The 18207-nt window shown below is 41.2% G+C and overlaps 1 protein-coding gene across 4 annotated transcripts in view; it reads left to right on the top strand.

Moving 5' to 3' along the window:
• SUSD4 (sushi domain containing 4) overlaps positions 1-13503 on the top strand; it is a 69075-nt gene extending 55572 nt beyond the window's left edge. For all 4 annotated transcript variants that reach the window (XM_081904135.1, XM_081904137.1, XM_081904138.1 and 1 more), the window contains 4 exons: positions 8895-9086; positions 9967-10111; positions 11051-11433; positions 12779-13503. In XM_081904135.1, coding sequence (XP_081760261.1) covers positions 8895-9086; positions 9967-10111; positions 11051-11433; positions 12779-12807 — 749 coding nt within the window. In that variant the 3' untranslated portion in view covers positions 12808-13503. The remainder of the gene's footprint in view (positions 1-8894; positions 9087-9966; positions 10112-11050; positions 11434-12778) is intronic.
• Positions 13504-18207: the final 4704 nt, after the last annotated feature.

Raw genomic sequence — 18207 nt, 5'->3', positions numbered from 1 at the left:
GCAGTACTGTAGTTGAGATTTTGCTAATGTTATTATGTTTGTGCTAAAGGCAATTAAATATGGCAGTGCAGTCATATCAATTCTTTAATTAGGGATGTTGTATTTCTTAGGACAGTCTGTGGAATAATATCTCTCTCCCACTCAGAGCATCAGTCTCACATGCAAGGATATTCCAACTTGCCTTGGCTCACCTGAATGAGTATTCAGATGCAAATCTTGTACCCAGGTTGCTTGGAATATAAATTGAGATTTTAAATTGAGATTCCCATTTCATGGCTCTGGTAGCACTTTTTAATACAGAGATGTACAATTTTTTTTAAAACTGTTCTGCTTTATTTCTTAATGAATAACAGCTTGCATGAATAGCATTCTGCACTGCTTAGAAGGATAGAAAAAACTGATTAGAACACATTTTGACTTTATATACAGTCTTTTTAATTTTAATTTTATTTTAATTTATTTTTTTATTTTAGAGACAAATATATATTTAATTTTATTATGAAGCTCTGCTGCGTAAAGCTTTTTGTCCAGAAAACCATTATTTTAGATTATGATCAAAATACATCATTTGATGTTTTACATTTGTTATCAACTCCTGAGTATATTTGATTCAGTCGACAGATGTCAAGTACCACCATCAACAAAACTTAGTGTTTGATGTGGGACATTTTGCCACACCCAGGCTGTGTACACACCATATATACAAAGCACATGAATAATGGGAACCTGTAGTTTACCCACCACACCACAGAGCTACAATTTCCAACACTCTTAACAAACTACAGTTCCCAAAAGTCTTTGAGGAAGTCATGTGCTTTAAATATATAGTTTGTACATAGCCCCAATTCCATACATCATTTGAAATAACAAGGTTCATGTTTTGAACCCATGTTTTGATATGTGTTAATGGAAATATCACAGCAATTCATAATTCCATACATTTTGCTCCATAACCTTAACCTCTGTCTTTTTATCATTGCATTTTCTAAATCTGTAATCTCCCATAATGGACCTTCGTTTTTTTATCAGTTATATGTAATGAATATTCTATGGCATCACAACAATTGAGAAAAATGCAATTGTCAAGGTTTTGGTCATAGTGAGTGTGTTTGCACTATAATCTTGGAGGCAAAAGGAATGGAACTGTAAACTTGATAAACCAGAATGAAGAATAAAATTCTGTATTAACTGCTGGATGCATCTGTCAGGAAGGCAAGATTCCCTCTGTTTGGGATAATAGGTTAGGCAGGACTTATTTTGAAAAGCATTCTATAATTTCCAGAGTATTTTGAACAGCAGTGTTCCAGTGCATTGTAATGTAGCAGCTAATCTGGATTTGAGAGGAATGTAATGCCTTTTTATTCAAAGGCTTTAAAGCATTTTTGAAGGGTGATAAACCTCACGAAAGGAAGCAAAGGTTTAAGCAGCAAGGGCTCCTGTGCATTTCCTTGGCTAATAAAATAGATTATCTGGTTGGTTCTAAACCCATGCAGGCGGATCTCTTGCCGAACTTGAATTGCTTTTTCTGCTGCCATCTGTTTCTTTTGTACAGTGGAAAGATGCTTTTGGATCACAATGCCTGGTAAAATCAGAATGAAGACCAAAAGTGGCCCATTATCTCCTAGATACCTTCTCAAGAAGACAAAAAACATACATCCCTTTTTAATGGGTAATAGATTAGGCAAGTACCCTACAGTCTGTGGGACAGTAATATCAGTGGTGGTTTTTTCATAAGAACAACAAGGGCACTAGCTCACCAGCAGCAATCAGTCTCCCGCTTCCCTCCAGAGGAGGGGTCAGCAACCTTTTTCAGCCATGGGGCGGTCCACCATCCCTCAGACCATGTGGTGGGCCGGACTATATATATTTTTTGGGAGATGAACGAATTCCTATGCCCCACAAATGACCCAGAGATGCATTTTAAATAAAAGCATACATTCTACTCATGTAAAAACATGCTGATTCCCAGACCCTCCGTGGGCCAGATTGAGAAGGCAATTGGGCCATATCCGGTCCACAGGCCTTAGGTTGCTTACCCCTGCTCCAGAGCTTAAACTCTCCCCTTCTTCCATGTCATGATCACTCTCTGCATGTCTTTCTGCTTTGGAGTCTCTGTTGCTTGACCTGGCACTGCCCCATTACTCTCTAGGGAAAGGGAAGGATGTACTGCATTTCAGAAAAAATGGTGTTGTGATTCTTTCCTTGACGCTGGAAACACCTAGCCAGTCAGGATGACACAGTTATTTCCTTCCCACAACAGATCCACAGGAAGCTCTTCAAAAATATATCCACCTATCTTATTCTGATTGTGGCCTAGGACTAATCCTAAGAGGAGCCAGCTGCGTCAGGCCAGTGGCCCATTGATAAGTCCGCCATCCTGTTCTCACTGTGGACAACCAGATGCCTGTAGGAAGCCCCACAAGCAGGACCCAAGCACAAGAGCACTCTTTTCTCCTGCGGTTTCCAGCAACTGGTGTTCAGAAGCACTGCTGCCTCTGACCAAATCAGAATTCACGCAGGATGCCTCAACCGATCACTGCTGCATTTTAGTTGTGAAACTGATAGCCAACACTCCACTTCGGAGAGGCAGGTGGTGTTGAATTCATTGAAAGCAGGAGCAGGGGGGAACCACGACAAGATCATGTTGGTTTCAGTGCTGCACTGCAAGACAGCACCTTCCTTTCTTGCAATGCAACACAAAAAAGTCCCCAGCACCACCTTTTAGCCAATTTCTGCCACCTCCTAGCCCTTTGTCTTGCACTTCCTTCCCCCTCTCATCCCTTAAAAGCTGCTCCTTCTTTCCCTTGCCTTCCTCAACCTCTTTCTCACCACCACGTAAACTACTCTGTCCAGTGTGTTCTGCCTACCGCTGGCGCCACCTGCTGTAAGCTGTCCTGTCCTTTCTCCCACCAGCCCTAGCAGGCAGCAGCTTTCGATGTACAGTGGTACCTCGGGTTAAATACTTAATTCGTTCCAGAGGTCCGTTCTTAACCTGAAACTGTTCTTAACCTGAAGCACCACTTTAGCTAATGGGACCTCCTGCTGCTGCCGCGCCGCCAGAACACGATTTCTGTTCTCATCCTGAAGCAAAGTTCTTAACCTGAGGTACTATTTCTGGGTTAGCGGAGTCTGTAACCTGAAGGGTATGTAACCCGGGTTGTTGTTGTTGTTTAGTCGTGTCCGACACTTCGTGGCCCCATGAACCAGAGCACGCCAGGCACTCCTGTCTTCCACTGCCTCCCGCAGTTTGGTCAGACTCATGCTGGTAGCTTCGAGAACACTGTCCAACCATCTTGTCCTCTGTCGTCCCCTTCTCCTTGTGCCCTCCATCTTTCCCAGCATCAGGGTCTTTTCCAGGGAGTCTTCTCTTCTCATGAGGTGACCAAAGTATTGGAGCCTCAGCTTCATAATCTGTCCTTCCAGTGAGCACTCAGGGATGATTTCCTTCTTGCAGTCCATGGGGCTGTTTGATCTTCTTGCAGTCCATGGGACTCTCAAGAGTCTCCTCCAGCTCCATAATTCAAAAGCATCAATTCTTTGGCGATCAGCCTTCTTTATGGTCCAGCTCTCACTTCCATACATCACTACTGGGAAAACCATGGCTTTAACTATACGGACCTTTGTTGGTAAACCGGAGGTACCACTGTATAATAATAAACGCTACTAATGAGCTCAGGGTTTTTGCAGGTTATGTAGCCAAAACAGGGCTAGGTTTGTAGAAGTTGAAAAATGCTTATGAATACAGCCTAAGTGGCAGCCCCCTCCCCCTGCTGCAAAACAACAACAACAACAAACCTCAGCCTAATGGAGGATTCACTCCCCAAGGAAGCAGTGATGGCCACAAACTTAGATGGCTTAAAAGGCTCAGACCAACTCATGGAAGATAGCTATATTCTATCTCCACTGGGAATCATGGGAGGGCTTACCGCTGTGGCAACAGGATGCTGGTCTAGAAGGACCATTGGCCCAATCCAGTAGGCTCATCTTGCATTCTTGTGACTGAGCATGCTCAGTGTTACACAATAGTGAATAGTGTCATAGTGAATAGTGTCATAGTGAATCAGAAGACTCAAGTGAGGGTGGAAATAAGTATTATGAAAGAAAGCATAGCTGACTAGAGCTCTGGGCAGAAGTACTCTGCACAGCAGGGCCCACTTCATTTGGTTAGGCTAGAAGTTTTGTAATGCACAGGACTATCTCAAAGGCATCATCTAACCGGCTCTTTCTATTCTGAATTAATAGTCTGCAAAAGATTGGTCTTAACGCTAATAATGTTGAATGAAGCAGTAATGTTTTTAGTGGCTTTGACAGATGATGGCTCAGTCTTCTAGCATTATTGATGTACGGCGTATTGGGAAGAGAATTGGGAATATTACAGGCTGTTTGATGTCCAGCACCTGCTTGGATTTAAAAAGGTTTAGTCATAGAATTGCTCACTTGCTTGACTTCTTTTGAAAAGGCCTGTGCGAGCCTGCAGGTTATCAATTAAAATATCAATATCTCAGTTTGTGAGCTTAAATATAACATTGCGTCTCTTAGTGCACACACAGATTTTTTGGAAAGAAAGAGACTGAATTTGCCTGCATTAGCATAAAATTCATTACTGAGTGAATGGAAAGCCTTTATTCCCATGGGTGTAACTACAATAAGAATGAAGTACAATTTGAATCAAGGATAACTTGGTTATTTTCAAAGCTGCTCCATTATTCTTTCATCTGTGGTCCTTACTTGGGGGGGGGGGGACAGCAGGCAAGAGGTTGTTTAATAATAATAATAATAATAATAATAATAATAATAATAATAAAGAAGTAGCATTTGCCTTACCTGTTTAAAATGTATATATTGTTATTTGTGTCTGTTTCCAATGCATTCTAGGTCCAAAATACACACATATCCTCTTTTCTCCAAAAGATAACAACACGCTAGCTAACATAATTGTTGCTTTTCATTACCACAGATAGAGAGTATTGTTCTTTCCACTCTAGTGTGTGCCTTGACTCTCCTCTTGTAGTCTTCTGAAGACATTTGGCTTGACAGTTGATCTGTGCTAGTAGGACTTCATTGGGAGGTGATTGTGGGAGCTCATCCCTGCACACTGCTGTTCTATAATCAAATACCTGGAAATGGTAAAGACTCTCCTCCCTGCAAGAGAGGGGAGTGGTTGTGGGCGGGAGCCCGAGCTCCGCCCCTAGCAGGGGGCGTTAGCCCCCTGCCTTCACCTCACCTGGCTGGCGCCCACGCCCCTCAGCGGGCATCCAACCAGGTGCCTGAGGGGGGCGTGTTCAGCAGCCTTTTGCTGCGGCGGCAGCCTTCGCCCGGCCTCATTCTTCGTCCTCTCACCACGAGTCACCCACCCTCCACTCCCCTTTTAGTTAGGGCTTAGGTCACTGGCCTTGCTATGGACCTTAGGTTGGTCGCCCTGGTTGTCTAGGGGGCCTGGTAGGAGTTTTTCCATTTGGCATTAGGCCTTTTTGGTTTTTTCGCCTACCTCGTAGCAATCGTCACAACTTTTTGTGGTATTGGTGGGTAGGTTAGGCATTGGAATAATGTGTTTTGCTGTGTCGAAGAGCTAGGTGTGGCCATCGCCTATGCCTTCAATTTTTAGGGGTATTCCGTTAAAGGAATCTGGCGGTCATGTATTCTGTCCAATGCCTGCTTGGCGGGAGGCCATGGCACGACCCTCGGTGACATTAGGGGTGAGCCTATAGTTGGATCGGCATCAACTGGCTCCACCTACTGGTGAATAAACCCACTTGTTCAAATCCAATGCCTAAGCCAATACCTTTTCACTGCTGTAATCAATAAAGTTGTGGCCTTTCCTTGCCCATTAACCTTACATCACGTGTCCGTGTGTATTCTTTCCACATTGCGGGGGTCGGGTCCTCGAACCACAATTCCTAATAGACAAACGAGCCCGTGTGGCATTGTTCATTTTACTTCCACTCTATTGTTTTTGGTTCCTTAATATTGTTGTTGTTGTTGTTTTAAGTTTTTTTTTTGAAAAAGATTTTCTTGTGTTACAAATCAAAAAAATAAGGAAAAGTATGTTTAGTGTCTTCACTAAAAATAAGGAAAAGTATGTTTAGTGTCTTCAGTTCATGGAGTCTTTTTCGCAGTTTGGGTAATGCATTGGGCCTTTCTGAATGTCAGAAGAGGCAGCAGGTGGCATTGCTGCAGGCTTGAAATTTTGCTTCTTTAAAGTAGTTAATCTCTCTGGTGGAAAATCTTTTCATGTTGCTTGGCGTTGGATCACTGCTCTGTATTGACACATCTCTGACAGCCTGTTATCTATGCCAGACCCTTGCAAATCAACACTATTGCAAAGATGTTTAGATAGAGAAGCAGAGAAATGGCTAGGGACAGCAGGTAATAGAGTGTCCCCTAATCAGCTAAGATTATTCTTGTCAGAGAGGCTTGCTCGTTGAGAGAGCTTATCAGCAGTTTCTTTCCCTTGGTTCCTTCCCATTTAGAGCAGTTGTTTTAAGCCAAACAAGGAAAGCGTTTCAGACCTTCCTAATGAATCATCTTGCATTCCCTTAGGTTGAGTCCAGCTTGGAAAAGATGTAGAATATTGCTTTCTGTGTGAATTATGTGCTCTAGTTTCCAGATATTATAATTTATAAAGCTTTGCCTAGTGAAAATGCAAACAAAGCCATGTCTCCAGGGCATGCAGAATAGAAAGTGTTGCACATTACAATCAGGCTCTTCTGAAGGTTCGTTTAATGTCTTGTTGTGCTTTTTTGGGTAGGTGGGGTAGGGAATTACTTTTGAAATACATTATTCATGTAAGTAGATGCATAGGGAGAAGTTACTGAATTGTGATTTCTGTGGGAAATCTACTATTGTGAATTGATGCGTGCATTATTTATATCTATGCAGTAGGTCTTTACTGCATAATAGAGGCATGAAATCCAAACACAGCAGCCACTGGAAGGAAACAGTGATCAAATTTGCTCTTTCCTGGAAAGGAGCCGAGCCTGACCCTTTTTAGGTAACCCAAATTTATCTCCAGTGCACCAGGCACCTGCTGCTGTTTAATAATAAATTAATATTCTGCAAGTTCAGCTATTGAAATGAAAATGCTAGGAGCAGGAATTCAGCATGCAGAGCTTGTGACACAAAGAGTGCAATCATACACTTACTTGAGAGTAAGTCCTTTTGGAACTTATCTGAAGGGGGTGGTTCTGTTAACTATTTTGGCTTGAGGTAGCGGATTTGCTTTCTACTCTCTAAAGATCCATTACACAAATGATGCTAAGACCAAAAAAAAGGTTCTTTTGAGTCTGTGTATATGGTTAATGCAGCATATAACATTGGCAACAGATAATTCTTATATTGTAAAAGGAAGGGCGCCAGGGCTGAATTCAGCCCATTAGTTTTATCCTCTTGCCTGGAAGCCCTAATCTAAGTGAGAGTGGTTGTGGTTACCTTTTATTTAGCAATGAGTAAATGGAGAGTTTCTGGAGTCTGTGTGGATACGGTATGGAGCTAAATTATCCAGTGCTTTCTAAACAGCTGCAAAACTGCTCCTAATGTTGCATGTACAACTATATTTAGTAAAAAGTACTATGAATTCAAATAATTGTATCTGTAAAATAGGAATGCCAGTTACCTGCCTTACTTGATGTGTTAGTGAATGTTTATATAATACTCTGCACACCAAAATGCCAATTTAGACACCTGTTGCTTGCTTCTTTTCTTGTGTAAAACAACCCTCATAAAATAAACAAAATGCTGGTGGTGAAATATAAAACTGTTGATGTTTCTTTTCATATGTACCTTTTTGGTCAGTCCTTAACATCTGTTGCAGGTGTATAGTACAATTCATTGAAAGGTTTCCTTAACAAATCAGAAATCAGTGGGATGAGTATTTTGCTGTGTACCACATTGATTTCGTCAATTTCAGTGAGTTTTACATATGCCGACCTTGTGCTGGATTGCACTCAGCATTCATCCCTTCCTGATGGTATTAGGAAGTGCTTCTGTATTCTGAACTTTTCTTTCTTTCCTCTTTCCAAGGAAGCATTTAATGTTTGGTGTATGTATATCTGCACCACAGACAAATAGCAAGTTCCAGTAGAGATGGAAACATTTATCGAAACCAATAAACTAATTGAACTACTATTCCCCTTCCTTCACCTGAAATAATTATTTGTGTACTTGTAGCTTTCTGTAGTCTTTAAGAGCTGGAGGTGATAAACCTCTGTCGCCTGAACTACGTTAGAGATGTCAAGGCTGAATTTTGAATGCCTAGGTAGTCCTCTTCTATTAAAAAACAACAACCCACATTTTAATTACTTACTTATTTATGAAAATATTTATAGACTGTGCCCACTCGTATAAATTTTCAAGCTTGTGCCAAGCCATATACATAGGTGCAATAAAGCAAGATACCACAAAACCATTTCAAAATAATCATTATAATGACTGGGAGAATAGAGGCAGAAATTGCTCTGTAGTCTGCTGGGTTGTGTCTTGTTAGTTTTATTGCCTTGGTATGAAAATTATAATTGCCATTGCACAGGGCTCAGGCTTGTAGTTTGCTAATATATTGGTTTGTAAATGGCATAAATAAAGGGATGTGCACAAGCTTGTTTGTGTATTGAGATTGCATGCAATCAGATGTCAAGGAAATAAGCAACTATCTTGCTTTTAAAAGACATCTGAAGGCAGCCCTGTTTAGGGAAGTTTTTAATGTTTAATGCTGTACTGTGTTTTTAATATTCGGTTGGGAGCCGTCCAGAGTGGCTGGGGAAACCCAGCCAGATGGGCGGGGTATAAATTATGATTATGATTATCATCCAACATTGCATTCAGTTTATATTTATTGATGTCGGTCATGCAATGTTTAACATCACTCATCCTCACGTATGTTTGGTCTTTTTGTGTCCAAGTTTGTCCACTACCTCCTATGGTGACTCATGGAGATTACATTTGCCACCCGCGGCCTTGCGAGCATTACAACCATGGGACTGTGGTTGAGTTCTATTGTGATCCTGGCTACACTCTCACCAATGATTACAAATATATCACCTGCCAGTATGGAGAATGGTTTCCGTCATATCAAGTATACTGTGTCAAAACAGGTAATAAACAATAACTTGGGAACCTGACTTGTACATGAAAGTTTAGACCAGGGTAGTCAACCTTTTTATACCTACGGCCCACGAATGCATCTTTCTTGATGGTAAAATTTCCTTACCTCCCACCAGTGCTCGATGGAAGGAGGATTCAGCTTGTGCCGTAGAACCCCCTACCGCTCACCTAGAATCCTGAAATGCCCACTAGTGGACAGTAGGGACCAGGTAGGGACCAGGTTGACAACCCCTGGTTTAGACAGTAAACATTCAGGCAAATAGAAGTGGAAAGGTGAGGTCCCCTATTTAACAGTGCACAATCTTACCAATGTAGCATTTATTTTGGCTTTGGTTGTTGTTATATTGATGTGTTTATATGCAGATAATTTTTAAAGGACATATTATATATACACAGTACTCCAGGTGTGGTCTGACCAAGGCAGAATAGAACACAACTATTACTTCCTTTGATTGGCACACTATACTTCTGTTGATGCAACCCAGATTAGCATTGCCTCTTTTTTGGGGGGGGATCATTACACTGTTGACTCATGTTAAGCTGGTGGTATACTAAGACCCCTAGACCCTTTTCACATGTTCCACTGGCAATCCAAGTGTCCCCCATTTTATATGGGCTGGTTCTTCCTGCCTGACATTTATCACTATTGAAATTCATTTTGTTAATTTGGGCCCAGTTCTCCAATCTCTTAAGGTAATATTGAATCCCGATTCTGTTTTCTGAGGCATTAGTTACCCCCCCCCCCCAGTTTTGTGTCATCTCTATGATTGTAAAGTATTTGGGCCCTGATCCTTTATGGCTCTAATGAAAAGTACGTATTAAACCATTATTACCTAACATGACACTTCTTCATTACCGTTTGTGCCACAGAACAAACCTGGCCAAATACACAGGAAACTCTCCTGACAACATGGAAGATTGTGGCATTCACTGCTACCAGTGTTCTTCTGGTGCTTCTGTTAGTTATCCTTGCCAGAATGTTCCAGACCAAATTTAAGGCACGCTTTCTTCCAAGGTTAGTAACACTTTTCTCTTATGTTCTCCTCCTTCCCCTTCTCCCAGTAGTTGGCAGTGTGGTACTGTATTTAATCCTTACTTGATTTTACTGCACTATATTCTTTTTTAATAAATATTGCGAACCACTCTCTTATATGTATCATCAAGGGTGGTAAACAAAAGCCCTGAATGAACAAGCAAATCAATAATGTCCTTTCAACCCTCTTATCTTAAACTAGGGTGGCTGCCAGCAGTGGCTCCCTGTTTGTGAAATGCTCTCCCCGGGGAAGTTCTCCTGGCACCATCATTATGTATCTGTAGGCAAAAACCTTCATCTATAACCAGGCCTTTGGCCTTTAACTATCTGTGACCTTTTAGAAGTGGGTGAGATGTTTTTAAAGTATTTCTCTTTCCTCTTGGTTTTAATGTATTCATGTGGGATTTGTTGTCTATTTGTTTAGTTGCCCTGGGCAAAATAAAACAACTGACAAATTTAATAAAAGTAAATAAAGTTGCTATTCGCAATTGATGTGTCCGTCGCCTTAATGCACAATACAGATGCAATATGCCATGAAAGTTAGCTGAGATTTTCTCACTGCCAACCCTGGATTTCCCAGCCTAACTTGTGATTCTGGGAATCTTAATGTAGGCTGGTGTTCACAGTGTGGAATGAGGAATAAGAGAGTTCCTTATCTTTGCCACCCAGCTGCTTGCTTTCCTTCTCTCACCTCTTCCCCGGTTTGCTGGAGCTATTTAGTTTATTGTGACAAATTGCACATGGCTATCGGTCTGAACAGATACCTGGGGATATTTGAAGTAAATATTAATGATGCATTGCCTCAATTTCAGGTTATTAAAAACTTTCTAAGTGGTGAACCTCATACGTTGCTGGAAGATGATATTCTGCCATTCACACTCTCTCTCACACTCACAAACACTTTCTCTCCTTCCAATATAGAGGAGCTCAGGAGAATTGCAGCAGTGGCCCTGACTTCGTGGTGGTGGACGGTGTTCCTGTGATGCTACCTTCCTACGATGAAGCTGTGAGCAGTGGATTGAATGCCTTGGCACCTGGATGTGTGTCCCCTGCTGGCCAGGGGTATGTTTTACAGGCTGATGATCAGAACCCTCCAGCTTATCCAGGGCCAGATGACTTGGGCAGGTTGCCAGCGGAATTTGATACCTGTGACAGCATTTCAGGCTCTTCGGAACTTCTTCAAAGTTTGTACACATCTTCTGTGTGTCAAGTGGGAGCACATCCTATCTCAGAGAGAACTGATGCTATCAATAGCACCACCGGGGAAGTAGCATCAACCAGCCCAAGCATTGACATTGCAGATGGTAATTTTGATTTTTGAACATTATGTGAGCTTGTTTTAGTGTCAGAGGGTTTTTTTCCCATATGAAGAAGCCATGAGATTGTGCTTTGGAGAAGGAACCTAACTGCATATTGGGTCTTTCTTTCTGTTCCAGCCTATGTCTCTTTTGCTTCTGACTTTAAAAAAAAACCCACAACAACAGCAGCAGCAAATTCTTTACAACTCAAAGTTTCACCACCACCTTGCATCAGATTCTACCAAGGATTTGTGCCTAAAAATTCCTTAATGGCAGGAGAGGGTTAACGTGTTCCCCACTGCAAACGACTGAACATTTGCTGGAGGTCAGCTTAGCTAGTTTTCTTGGGTACATGGCACATCTTTAAAAACATGTGGAGTTATAGTCTGGGCCTGGAGTATGAGAGTAGCCCAAAATGCCCTGTTTCATCAGCCTATGCCCTAGTTCTTTTTTTCTTGGTGTTTCTTTTTTTTTTTTTTTTTTTAGTAATGAGCGCACACACTACATTACAGTAAAATTCAACATAGTATCTACCTAGTCTTTTGTTACTCTGTCAGAAAGTCCAATCCAATTACCTTGTTGTAATATTGATTTTTCTCAACATCCAGCTGTGTATTTCAATGAGCTATGTATAGTTTACTGTGGTTTGTGTAATGCTCAAAGTCAGAGTCAGTGGCAAACTGGTGTTAGCGGCAGATTTTCATGGTCACCTACTCTAATGAAGACATACGCTAAGTCATCTTTTATGCTGAGAGCAAATAATAATAGTAATGATAATAATTTCATTATTTATACCTCGCCCATCTGGCTGAGTTTCCCCAGCTAGTAGGATCCGACATTATTGAATAGGTTCCACGGCCAATGTGATTTTTGGCCATCTTTAAAATTTGGCTTGCTGAAGGTTTCATGGCCTCTTATTCATCTGCATGTTGAACTGTTTCATGAAACATACTAATTAAATGACTCCAAATTAGTCATGAATGTGTGCCAGGCTTCAAGCACACAAGCTGAATGGGGGAATGGAAACATCATTTAATTCTCATTCTGAAAACTAGCCTGGCCTAAGAAAGAATAATCAGAGGACTACTTCACTGCACAGCCACCTGCAAAGTGCTTTGAACAATTAGTCTGGTTTGTATGCAGCCACTTAGCATACTTTGTAATTGCACCAGGTCGCTATGTAGTAAAGTAAAAGGGAAAAAATGGGTTGTCTGACTCCATGCATAAAGTGCCTTAACCTCTTAGCAACAGTGGCCCTGTTAATGGCATGTTATAGCAAAATAACATTTCAGGTCCTCCCTTCACAGAGTTCACTATTAAAACCCAATTAACTCTTTCTTTTATTTTCTAGAAATTCCATTGATGGATGAAGACCCTTAATCTGCACAAATCTTGATCATTACCTGCTCACACCTCTTGGGGGGGGGCGTAAAAGAATCATGCACATATGTATACAAACATACCTATATATCTATATAAATCTCTATATAAAGACTGACTAAATATCGGGGGAGGGCATTTTCGGTTTTTATAAATCTTCCACATTATGATGTCACCAGATTTTTTTGTGCACATATCTTAATCAACTTTGGGGGTTGAGAGCATCAGCTATTCAACGGCAGCTTTACAAAAATGAATCCTGAGGATTTGATGAGACTAGTCACGGCAAAAGAACTATAGATTTATGGAATAGTGATGAGTGTATCTGCATCGCAGGAAGTCTTAACTGCTCTTTAGAAACACCAGTGAAAGTGGTTTGTGGCACAGGTACAAACTGCCTAAAGAAAGCATGTCAGATGATGTAAATTTTGCTTTATTGAAGCTGCTAAATATTTATGATGGACCACAATTTACAAAGGAATCCTAATTTATGGGGTGCGGGGAAATAAACAGTGTTGAAATTAAAATTGGGAAAAGGTCATTCCTGAATGGTCTGTTTTAACCATGCTTGTAGAGAGAAACTCCTGTGGTGATGTCATTTAAAGAGGCGGCTGCAGCAACAAAGCACCTGAGTTCAAGAAAGAACTTATTCTGGGTAAAGGTATAATAAAAGGAAAGAAGAGGCTTGAGTCATGATCTAAAGGTTTTGTTTTTTGTTTAAAAAGGAAGATCTAAAATAGATGTATTTATGAAACATCATCACAATTGCATTGCATTTGACTTGTTTTTTCCTCATGAATGTTCCAAGTTCTAAACAAAAGTAGCAAAGCCACACTTAGGCAAATGTTGAAATAGTAGTGTCTCGCACCCATGTTTAATGAGGCCCCTGAGAAACAAGAGGAAGGCAATGGTATTGATTGAACCCCAACTCAAAGAGGAAGTCTCTGCTTAAATAGGTCAGTGAGGAATGAGCATGCTCAGTGGCATCTAATCATGGGATGTTGTATGTCTGCTGAAAAAGGAAAAGAGGAAACTGGTGAGGTGGGTGGGAGGGAGGGAGGTTAATTGGCCTGTTCTAGCTACTTACAAGGAGGAACATCTTGGAGGAAGACCAGGCTGGCTCTGTTGTGAGATATCAGTATTACTAGTTACTAGTGCTTTCACACCTAAGCTGAGGTTTGTACTAAGAACTTTATAGAGCTATACTACACATGGTATGATCAGGAACGGTTATAGTTCAGTGACAGAGCACATGTTCTGCATGCAGAAAGAAGGATTGGGAAAGACTGAAACTCTGGAGCTAGGTGGATCAGTTGTCTGATTTGGTATAAAACAGCTTCCTATTTTTCTTCCTTTTTTTCATTAACACAAAATGCCAGACTGTATACAGTGGTACCTCGGTCTACGAACAGCTCTGTTAATGAACTATTTGGTGAACAAACTCTGCAAAACCGGAAGTAGGTGTTCCGTTTAGCGAACTTTGCCCTGGAAGCCGAACGGAATCAGAACGGTGGAAGGACACCAGTGGTGGGAGGCCTCGGTAGGGAAAGTGTGCATCGGTTTAAGAATGGACTTCCGGAACAAATTAAGTTTGTAAACCGAGGTACCACTGTATCTGGAATTTTCTTCAACTTCTTCCTCACTCCCAATCCAGATCACAACTGTGTTGGTTAACCTTTTTCTTTTGTTCCATGGTCTTGACTGTTGTTGCTGTTCTTTTGACACAAAAGGGAAGCATGGATATCATTTCAGGGAGGGAAAGGGCAGATTTCTCCTCCCCACTCAATACATCTAACCTGTTACTTCAGCTACTGTTAAATCCAACTCATTTAGGCTTCCTAGCTCCACATGGTCAAGTATTTGAAGATAAGTACAAAAATTATCTTCCATAATACAGTGGCATTCATTTTACTTATTTAAAATATCTCTTAACCACACTTCTTCAAAAGATTCTAGCGATGGAATGCAAAAGTGTGACTAATTCACACAGCACTGCAACATAAATACAGCTTAAAATGAACAAACACATGGAACAAAATGCAACCCCCCCCCCAAAAAAAATAGGTTTTTGCTCTGGATTTTCTGCTTTCTAAAATGCTTGTGCAGATAGGAAGATACTTGCATGGTGCACCTGTATCTTGACCTGTGACAATAACAATTTGTATATATCTAGACAAACAGTTAAATAAGACAATTTTGGATGCTTCCCAAATGTGTGCACTTTTTACTTCTCTAGTGTATGTAATTTCTGAGAAGAATTTTCTCGATAGCTTGATACTGGTTGGTTTAGGAAACAATACCTTTTCCCAACCGTACAAGCATTGCAGATTACAAATGCTATTGACATGCTAGCTACAACTTGCCATTATATAGCCTCACAGTAAAGCACAGAGAAAATGCAACTAGGTTGCTTTTAGATTTTAAATCATGACTTTAAAAAAAGTCCAGGAGGAGTACCACCTTTACTACCAATCCAGGTATATATGGTTCATTTTTCTATAGTAGAAGAAAGAGCTCGTTGTAAATGCTGTTAAAGATCCTGAACCACTTCTTATCTTCAGTCATACACAATGAAAATGCTCTGAAGAGTCCACTTGTGTAGGTACGCAGTGATAAAAAAGATGAACACTATAGGGAAATGGGAAGGAGGGATTCTGTAGGTTGGCAGTGCAGCTATTGTGCCTTATATTTTTATTTTACGGCTCATGATAATGAAAATAAGTAATGCTTGAAATAAGACAAAGCATCCTGGAAATGTATTTGCAAGCAGGGGTATTTGAGTCCATTGCAATTGTCTGAAAGCAATGGCTGCTCAAGAACCATGCACTGAACAGTGTAAACAGCCTTGGGAAACTGTCATGTAACAAACAGCATGCATTTTTGTCGATGTTCTATGGCTGCTGAGTAGTATCCAAATATTCCCAGCGTTTGTTGTGGGACTTAGAGAAAAGTGTTGCTGTAATGTATCAAAAATCTTCCATTTATTTTGCCTTCATGTCTGTTGATTTTGAGGAATGTTGGAGATAAAAACCTCACGAGAGTCCCATTTCAGGTGGATAATTCATAAGCATTGCTCCCAGTTAATGGGGCCATCCCTCTCCTGTGCTACATCATGAACTCTTGCTATATCCATCCCCACTTGGTCCTCTGTTGCTGGTCCTGAGGCTAAGGAAAGTTCAGCACTTAAGCCCCACCTCCAAATTATAACTAGAAAAATCCAAAAGATATGGTATAAATTCAAGTAAATGTATTTGCAGCGGCATTTCGTCCATAGAAGTTATTGTCTCTACACAACTCATCGTCCAATCCTATACATGTTTAATCAGGAGTAAATCCTGCTGAGTTTAATGAGAATTAACTCCCAGTAAGGGAGTTTACAAATCTGATCTTGGACATTTTAGATAAAATAGTTTCTTAAATGTGGCAACAACAGTTTGTAGATAGTTCATCTGAACCTGTCTCATGACTGAATGGATCAGATCTGTCTCAGGCTGCTGGTGAAGAGCACCTGAGGTGAAGTGGAAAAATATCAGGTAAGAGTTGTTTTTTGTTTAATACATCTCCTTAAGCCATTAAACCATCACCATTTTAGGCAACTAGAGTCTGCAGTGCACAGAAGTAGATATCAAAGTCTTCAATGGCCACATGTGCTACCCTTTTGAACTTATCCTGCTGATTCATTTTGTGGTTAGTGAATCCTCAGGTATTGCAATAAAACAGTCATGTGACGCCTCTGATGCTTAAAACACTGACCTTTTAAAAAATGTAACTCTACTGCAGGAAGGGAACAAAGGCTTTGGGGCATGATATATGTTATAGACAGCTATTTTGTAATGGAGAACTCCTAAAACTGGTTCTAGGAAATATTTTTAAAAGCTTTACATAGCAACCCCACACTCACATTGTGCTCATAGACTCGGGATTCGAGATGATCTTAACAGTTTGGAGAACTGGGCTCACACCAACAAAATAAATTTTAATGGGACAAATGTTAGGTTCTACACTTCGGCCGGAGGAACCAGCTGCACAAATATAAGATGAGGGACACTCAGATTGCCAGTAGTATATGTGAAAAATACCTAGGGGTCTTAGTAGACCACAAGTTTAACATGAGTCAACAGTGTGATAAAAGCCCAAAAAAGGTTAACGCTATTATGGGCTGCATCAACAGACATGCAGTGTCCCAATCCAAGGAAGTAATAGTACCACTCTATTCTGCCTTGGTCAGAGCACACCTGGAGTACTGTGTCCAGTTGTGGGCACCACAAGTTAAGAAGGATGTTGACAAGCTGGAACGTGTGGAGAGGAGGGTGACCAAAGGGTCTGGAAACCAAGCCTTATGATGAATGGTTGAAGGAGCTGGGTTTGTTTGGCCTGGCAAAGAGGAGACACGATAGCCACTTTCAAATACCTAAAAGGCTGTCACATGGAAGATGGAGCACGCTTGTTTTCTCCTGCTCCAGGGGGTAGGGCCCAAGCCAATGGCTTCAAGTTACAGGAAAGGAGATTCTGACTCAGGAAGAACTTTCTGACAGGAAGAGCTGTTCCATGAGAGGTAGAAGTTTTTAAGCAAGGGTTGAATGGCCATTTGTCATGTATGATCTAGTTGAGATTCCTATATTGCAAGGGGGTAGGGCTAGATGATCCTCAGGATCCCTTCCAAGTCTACAATTCTATGATCTTGTACTGATGGACTGGCTCTGCAATAAAGGTCCCCAGGTTACAGAGTACAGCCAGCATGGTGTAGTGGTTAAGAGCGGTGGACTCGTAATCTGGTGAACGGGTTTGCTTCCCCGCTCCTCCACACGCAGCTGCTGGGTGACCTTGAGCTGCTGGGTGACATTTCTCTGAAGTCTCTCAGCCTCACCTCACAGAGTGTTTGTTGTGGGGGAGGAAGAGAAGGGAAAGGAGATTGTTAGCCGCTTTGAGACTCCTTAAAGGGAGTGAAAGGTGGCATATCAAGTCCAAACTCCTCCTCCTCCTCCTCCCCCCCCTTCTTCTTCTTCAGCATGGCCAAGGCAATTAAACATCTCTAACATTTTTAAAAAAAAATTATTAAGAGTCCAGATCATTTTATGAATAACACTGGCTCCATTTCTTTGCTTACCATTCCCTGTTGTGAAAACTCCATTTGCTATACCGACTACTGAGCTGTTCAAAGAAGTAACTTTCCATTATTTGATGCACCTGCATGAATATTTTGTCTATCAATGTGCAAAATTATTGCTGAGCTGCCAGCTCAACAACAACCAACTACATTAAGCTAATGCATCAAAATCTGTCGAAATTCATTTTGCAATGCTCTCCGCCCTGGAAGTGGGGGCAAGATGCTGCCTCTATGCTGAAGCTTGCTGCTTCTGACCTATCCAGGCATATAAAGCCCCCTAAACCATGTTTGTG

The sequence above is a fragment of the Podarcis melisellensis genome (genome assembly GCF_964234715.1).
Source record: "Podarcis melisellensis genome assembly, chromosome: 3".
Taxonomy (NCBI): domain Eukaryota; kingdom Metazoa; phylum Chordata; class Lepidosauria; order Squamata; family Lacertidae; genus Podarcis; species Podarcis melisellensis.
The sequence above is the reverse complement of the archived record's forward strand: the minus strand, read 5'-3'. Positions and strand labels throughout refer to the sequence as shown.